This window comes from Primulina tabacum, chromosome 11, assembly GCF_025594145.1.
Source record: "Primulina tabacum isolate GXHZ01 chromosome 11, ASM2559414v2, whole genome shotgun sequence".
NCBI lineage: Eukaryota > Viridiplantae > Streptophyta > Magnoliopsida > Lamiales > Gesneriaceae > Primulina > Primulina tabacum.
Window position 1 is genome coordinate 490816 of NC_134560.1, and position 8044 is coordinate 498859.

At 35.6% G+C, this 8044-nt stretch overlaps 1 protein-coding gene across 1 annotated transcript; it reads right to left on the reverse strand.

The window, feature by feature from the left end:
• Positions 1–921: 921 nt before the first annotated feature.
• On the reverse strand, positions 922–7081 carry LOC142518606 (uncharacterized). The gene is made up of 13 exons (XM_075621397.1): positions 6872–7081; positions 4887–5520; positions 4382–4566; positions 4037–4117; positions 3920–3961; positions 3788–3832; positions 3152–3238; positions 2455–2581; positions 2252–2338; positions 1748–1873; positions 1579–1643; positions 1358–1463; positions 922–1276 (listed from the first exon to the last, which is right to left on the reverse strand). The coding sequence occupies exons 1-13, from the start codon at positions 6899–6901 to the stop codon at positions 1179–1181; spliced, it is 1713 nt and encodes a 570-aa protein (XP_075477512.1). The 5' UTR covers positions 6902–7081; the 3' UTR covers positions 922–1178.
• Between the last annotated feature and the right edge of the window lie 963 nt (positions 7082–8044).

The following is an 8044-nucleotide window of genomic DNA, read 5'->3' on the forward strand; positions in this document are numbered from 1 at the left end:
ATGATATCTACCTTAGCCCTATCTACTTCAATCGCTTTTTCAGAAATTTTGTGACCAAGGACAATTCGTTCCCTCACCATGAAATGTCATTTATCTCAGTTAAGTATAAGATTTGTTTCTTTACATCTATTTAGCACTTTTGACAAATTAACCAAATAAGAGTCCAAAGAAAACCAAAAACAGAAAAGTCATCAATGAAATCTCAATATACTTTTCAACCATATCATGAAAAATCGTTAGCATACAACGTTGAAAAGTAGTTTGAGCATTACACAAACCAAATGACATTATTTTACAATCAAAATTACCGCAGGAACACGTAAAAGTTGTTTTATCTTAACACTCAGAGTCTATGGGGATTTGTATATATCCAAAATAACCATCTAAAAAACAATAAAAAAAACATGACCTACCAAACGTACTAATACATCAACGAAAGGTAAGGGGAATGATCCTTTATTGTAGCGTCATTCAAATTTACAATACTTAGTACAAACACGTCACCCAATCACAGTCCTAATAGGGATTAACTCGTTATCTTCATTTTCAACAACAATAATCCCCCTTTCTTAGAAACAACATGCACATAACTTACCCACTTTATCGGATATAGGAAAGATTATACATACATCAAGGAGTTTGATTACCTCCTTTTTGACGACCTCTTGCACAGCTGAGTTGAGAAGGATGGGATGCTTACCGAGACAGTTAAATCCTAGTCTTCGGTTAAAATTTATACTATTCATAGCGAAATAAACTGGGGAAAATCCTTGACTTAGAGATCAGAGTTGATTTTTGGTTTAGAGTTTCAGAAAATAACCTATGGCTTTTTGTACAACAACTGTACATTGTTGTTATCTATGGCTAGTAACGTTTTAAAGTTCATTTTAAAAAGCTCGATTCTTCGTAGTACTTTCATCAATTACTTTCAACTGCAATGAAAAGTAAAATCGCAAATATTGTTATTCAAATGTTCCAATTGCTAGTAATGTATTGAATGATGTAATTAATAAACAATAATAAAGTAAACAAGCCTACTTTTCATTGTACGAATTAAGTACAGTCAAATAATGAAATCTGATCATTTATTCATTCTCGAATATGATTTGTAGTGTGGGTGTGGTCATCATTATCAATCAAAGTTCACTAGTCTTTTAACCATGGAGAGAAGAATATGGTTACTGATATGCAGAGCTAAATTCGTTCAGGATACGTTCGATCGTCCTTCGTGAGATAACCTTCTCAATTTCAAACACTCTCATCTCCTCTTTCAAACCTGAACCATAAAAATCAACAAATACATCATTATCCCATTTTCAAGAAAAAAATTTCATCCCAGTACAAAATGCATACTGACCTGGTTGGCTTAGAACTTTAAGTGGGAGTTGAGCGGCATTGGTATCCAGGAACAGCAGCAGGTTCTTTAAGAGTTCCACGGATTCAGCACTTACCAGAATTTCCCGCTAACGTTGTATCAGAATAAGAGATGTCAGATGCATTCAATACATAATTGATACAAAGGGGAGGTCATAGGGTGATCAATGATCCATAGATCATCGAACAAAGGCTGAACCCAACCTTGAATTTCTTCTGAGGATCATAATAACCAGAAACAACCATTAATAGGCCAAGTTTTTCCAAATCTGCATTCACAAGCGATCGTTTTGGTATAGTGAGATTTCAATCTTGTGAAATGAAATATCATACAACAAAGTTTAAGGAATATTATATCATCATAAGAAACTACTTTGGAAATGTATAATTTGTTGGGTTGAAGTAGAGTCGTAAGACAACAACTGGGTAATTGACATCCCGATTGAACTCATCCCGATATTTAGTGCCAGCAATCTTGAACTGCTAGAATCTGGTTTGCCTGTTTCAACAAACACAAGACCAACCAAACAACTGAAAGTATAGAAGAAAAAAGTCGCTTCCTTCAAGAAACTTCAATTCCTCCTATAATATGAACTTCACAGGCACCTACTGATGTATTTCTCTTTTAGACTGGACCAAACAATAGTGCATATAATAACCATGCACTCTTGTGGTAACAACTGAGTGAGAAAAAAAATTAGGGACGGATCCTGAATGTGATTGGAATGATTAACATCATTTATAATGAAGAACTGAAAATTGAATATTAAAATTTCCTTGCATAATAATCCATCTCAAATCCATCAGTTTCTGGAATGAGAACTTAGCTTATGGTTAAATACGAACAGCCAAGTTAAAATGGATAACCAAATATAACCTGATCCGGTCAATTTCTTATACTCCTTCAGCAAAATGTCTCCCACCATAAGGTTTGCTGAAGCTGAACCATATGTTTTGTACTTCACTGACAAAACAAACAATGAAAGTGAAGGATGATTTCAGAACCAGTCTCCTCATCCACGCTAATGGTGTAATAACTCATAAAGTCAAGACGAAGAGGACGGAAATTATTTCTCTTACAAATTTGGTACAACCCATTGCATCCAAATCGACCAGCTCCATCAATCAACAAAGTAGCCATGTATTTATCTTTGGCAGTACATTGTGGGCTAGATAAGTTTCCTGTATCCATAAGTATACCTGCCAACTGCCAATCAGAATAAAAAAAATATATTGATCAGCAGATATTTTTCATAGGCTAGTGACAATGTTGCAGTAGAATTGAATATCTATTCGCCCGAGAGAAGGTAAAGATAGAGTTGTTGACTGTGATTTCGGAGAGCCTAACATCTAACATTGAAATATTGAATCTTGAATCGTATATTTACAGGAACATGAGTTAAATGTTCATGCATGAATATAGAAGGGTAGGAAGATAACTTCGAGTTCAATATTCCATACATAAAAAGAATAGGAAAATAACTTCTCATGTTTAAATGAGAAGCATATTAAATAGAAAAAAGCAGATGAATACCAGCACTTCTTTGCTATTAGCTAGCTAGTTATAAGATTTTGAGTGGAGAGGAACAACCGTTGAGTTTCTTACTGTATAAAGATATCTTGGTAAATACAAGAATATACAAATAGAGCCTCAAGTCTTCTGTGCGGGGAAAATTTTGTGAGGGAGAAAACAACACTATTTAGAAGTTCAAACGAAGGTATTGTACTACATCATCTGAATATGGACACATGTAGCTGATAGTTGAGCACAAGGTACCAGAAGTCTACTAAATCCTCGTCCAGATAATATTTCAGGTGAAGTTTGTATAAATCTTTCAGCAATGATGGCACAGAATGATGCATCCTGAAACAAAAAGTACTGAAATACTTACTTTATTGTCATGAAACCAAAAAATAAAATAATAATGGAGAAGAAATTTTAAGACTGAACTTTCATAATATTGTTATATCATTATTGGACAACATGGGACGAAGAAACACAGGAACATTCAAGGTAGGTTTCATTTCTACCGTTAAAAAATAATCCTGTCCTTTGAGAAATCAATGATGCATAAAAGTGTTCGAGCTTAGATGGAAAATCATAAAAAATGTCACAACATAGAAAAGGTAAGTTGTCAGTACAATAGAAAAGACATTGTTCATTACTTCATTCTTTATTTTTTAAGTTAGATCAGGAAGGGCAAACATGATTGGAACTGTTATACATGAATTAAACTTTGACTGGGAATCAAGAAAATGGGTTTATTTGGTAAATACAGGGTTGCCGGCAGAATTCAAGTGCACTTTTCTGAAATATGAAGAGCACGTATTCAGATATTGTAAAATTGAATCTATCCAGTTTATTACAGGAAACAGTCGTGCATATTTCAATATTGAGATTTAATTCTCATACCTGCCCCATGGTGATGGAATCAACATGAGAATACGAAGGACCGGACTGCACCAAAAACAGATGTAAAGTACACTCTCTTGCCCATAATCATTTGGAATATTAAAAACAAATCACAACAAGGCCAAAAGACACCTTTGAGCAATTAAATACTTCAACTATGGCTCCTTTCAGTGCCTGAAACGAGGACAACAAACCAGCTGTTTCCATTAGTTACGAAGCACTATATGCATGTTGATATTAAAATTTTACCTCTTGTTCGGCTGAAACCATATCACATTTGAGCAAAACTAGTTTCAGACTCCCGAACAGATCATAATAGGATAAGTCAATCTGGTCAATATTACACAAAAAATAAAAATAAAAATCAATCAACAGGAAAAACAAAGCAAGGGGAGGAAAGGTTGGGGAACATACAGCTAAACCAACTAAGTGAAAGCCTGAAACAAAATTAACAATGTAAATACTGAATGTAGGGGTATCAATGAGCACACCATTTCAGTTTATCAATAAAAAAACCAAAGGTAGCTATGAGTTTGGCAGACATGGACAGACATGGACAAGTTTCTATCTTCAAAATAGTGACTTGGAACAAACCTCATCATTACAAATCAGGGACGACAGATCAATATGGCATGAATTAAGAAGCCACTGAAGATCAGCACAAGAATCAAAATCAGCCCTCTTCATGTTGATGATTGGCAACGTACAAAATTGGTTGCTTTTATGATTTTGATCGAGATAAAAGGCATACATGATGGTTGACGCCACGGATCCTACATCTGCATAATACTATGTCAAAACATCATCATCTTTTGTTTATCCTCAAAGACAAATAGAAAAAAATCAGCATTATAATATCATTTTCCATGAACAAATCTCAGCAGAAAAGAATTGAAAGGTGTCTTTCTTGATCTATTCTAGGTCATTCTATCACTGGAAGTAGTGATAACTATGTTTGGGGGTGATTACCCATGAGCATAAAATTCTTCATATTCTCTGGAAAGTACAGACTGGGTCTAGCTTTGGTACCCAACATTGATAGGCTTTCAAAATGTTTTTTTTAAAAGGAAAAATCAGCAGTAGCAGCAAATTCAGTTACCAGCAAAATCTGGCCCAAGTACTGCATGCAAGAACCTTCCAGGAACACCAGCATTTACATCAGACCTCCTAGCTTTCAGATATAAATTTAGCTTGTGAACACTTTCACATGATCCAACAACTTCCATAAGTGGAGAGGGCCCGTGATAATATAAAGCAGCCGAAGGAGGAAAAGGAACATTAGATAAATCTGTTTGCCTCATCCTCACATCGTATGATCTAAGCGTAACTGACCTCAACAAGCCAATTTGGTTAACGGACTCTTCACGAGTTTCAGAGGTATTTGGACAAGAGACAGCAGGCAAGTCATCTGCTTCATGCAAGTAAATATTCAAATCTGACTGAAAAGCTGCAAGTGGAGAGTAAGTCTTTGACCACCTTCCAGATAATGACCGTCCAACAGGTTCAAGAACAATGTCCGAGGGTGAGACCTTTGGGCTGTAAGTTACACCTTCAGTTACACTATCACTAATATGTCTGTATCCTCGGTCCCCAATATCGGAGGTTGATCTATTAATATTTTTTCCCGACATTTTTTCTTGAAAGTCAAAGAATCTACCCTTGTGAGCAATGGCTGCTTCACCTTTTCGCATCCCATCAAAAAATGGGTCATCACGAGCTCTTGCATATCTTTCCTATGATGGAAGAGGAAAATATATAGGCGAAGCCAAACATAAGAAAAGAGAAATAATCCACATTTTCAGGACATGAATTAAAACAACGTTGACGAAACCAAACATACGTAATTGGAATTATTCGACGTTTGGAGACATGAATCACTAAAAGACGTGATTTCAGCTATCGAACACAGATAAGAAACAAGAAAATAAGAAAATAGCCCATCCAAAGAAACAAGACCTAATTTATCTCATGATGTTAGGAGGCAGCAAGACTCGTTAAATACAATATATTTTACCATATGATATGATAACAGAATTATTTTCTGATCCATACAAAAGGTATAAAATGTTATACAAGTTGAATGACTGGATAATTATGGATGCATATTCCAGGTTGATGTGATGCATAGGTCCTTTCTGCGTTATAACAAAAAATTGTTGAAAGAGACTGAATAGGAGGGAGAACTGGAAATGAAATGTTGAGGGGGGGAAAAATCTTAATGTGATGCACGCCTAGGTGGTGAAGATAATATTTCTAATGTCATTGTTTGCCTGATTTTGCTGCATTTTGTATATTTCCTAGGGTCTTGAATCCTGAATTCCAACTGATTTTTATTTCAACGATTCTCTGTTTTAATTCCACTGTATTTTCTCACGACTGCTTCAATGGGGAACATTGATTGGGGGTGAAACGGAGAAGTTGAATAACAAATTTCCGCAAATCCTATAAGCAGAAAGTGCTTCCGCGATCTTATCTTTACTTGGAAATGATAAACATTCTTTAAAGCATTAACTTGCAATATCACGCTAAATTACACTTAAGTGGCATGCATATAACTTGCCTTAAATTATTTCATTGACATGGTAAAATTGAAGATACGGCCAAGCTAAAGCATGATGTTCATACCAGCTCGCGGCTGAATTACAAAAATTAGTATTTGGAGCATATTATCATTGTAAGAGCGTGGTATTCTTCTTCACATGCATTGCAAACAACTAAATCAACCAAATTGAATTGGATTTTAAACTTAATACACACTTTCCATAATTTTTATTCCAAAAATAATAATTACGTGATAACTCCGGTTTCTCCTCCGTTGTCATTAAACTAATCCGTCAATATATTTCGAATCATTTCTGGATTTCAAAATCACAACTAAATCTCGTTTCATCGTTACCTCTACCTTTACAATCATGCAAACCAAGGTTATGCTAACAATGACATTTCCGTTGTAATTTTCGAACCACTACCCAGAAAGCGTACTCATGATCTTGACAACCACATGTTATCCATTAACATCAAGCACCACAACATTGCCTAATAGCAAAAATGAGAAAATCAAATAGAAACTCAAAAGCAGTTTACCTTTTGGGTGGAGGTGCTGGTCGACTTCATGTTGGCAATAATGAGAATCCCTCAAACTTGGCCAACGCAACACACATTTGTAAATGAAAAATGTAGAATATCCTCGAATATGTGTGCTGGAAGCGGGACGGAGTATTTAAGAAAGACACAGAAAAAGGCCTAGAACAGCCCATTAATGTTTGTATTCCGCCTGGACAACAAGTCGGCGGATATCCCCACGCAAAAAATGCCAGGTAAGTACAAAGTCTCTAATTCCAAAACCGATTTTGTAAGGATATGTTGTTTGTGAGATTGAAACTTGATAGTAAAAATAAGAAGAAACAATAAAAAATGGCTTATAGAGAACACTCTTTTCTCAAGAAGAATTTGCCCCTCACAATGTGCTAAAGATTTGTGGCAATCTTCTCCCAAGATACAACTACAATTCTTGGATAATGAGCACTCAAATATTCAAGTTCTATAACAAGTAAATGAATGAACTCTCTCTTTGTTGAATAAGAAAGAAGAACAATATGCAAAATGAAATTATTTGTATATGTGTTTTTTATTTTCAATAAATCAATCATTTAATATTTTTCATGTGAAAAGACATGATCTTTCATTCATAGGGGTGTCACTTGGCCATTGTAACTGACCACAATCATCAAACAATGCCAAGGAAATGAAAAAATGCCAGAAAAATCCGAAGGGACACGAAAAACACTGCACACACCCCCGCTGCGCGCCTGCAAGCCGATCCGCGCGTGGGTGAGCGTCTGCTACTGGCAGGCGCGCGCTCCTGCGCACAGACCCGCGCGCAGTTGCGCGCCTGCTACTGTTCACCGATATATTTTTTTCCCCACTAGATAGAGGTTGATTCATGGGAAGATGGAGGTTGTGTTGGAAAATTCACGAGAATTCGGGTAATGTCGTATATTACTAAACCACTGAGGAAAGTCATTTGGGTATTATCAGAATACTCTAAGGAAGAAATATGTATTATTTTCTTTTATGAACGAATTCTGAATTTTTGTTTATCTTGTGGTTGAATTGGTCATGTTATACAAGATTGTGGAGATAAGAATAAAGAGAGGAGTATATTACAGTTTGGAAATTGGTTGCGTGCTAATCACATTGCTGGTGATAGGAAATCTCATCAGGACAAAGCTAATGTTTTTCTCAGCAGTGGTTCTC

Excerpts from the sequence above, each read along its gene's own strand:
- LOC142518606 (XM_075621397.1), bottom strand. The coding sequence starts at position 6,901 with ATGAAGTCGACCAGCACCTCCACCCAAAAG. Across the intron at positions 3,833-3,919 it reads AAGTATTTAATTGCTCAAAG|TCCGGTCCTTCGTATTCTCA; the intron begins GTGTCTTTTGGC and ends TTTTTGGTGCAG. Across the intron at positions 1,644-1,747 it reads ACAAATTATACATTTCCAAA|ATTTGGAAAAACTTGGCCTA; the intron begins GTAGTTTCTTAT and ends TTGTGAATGCAG.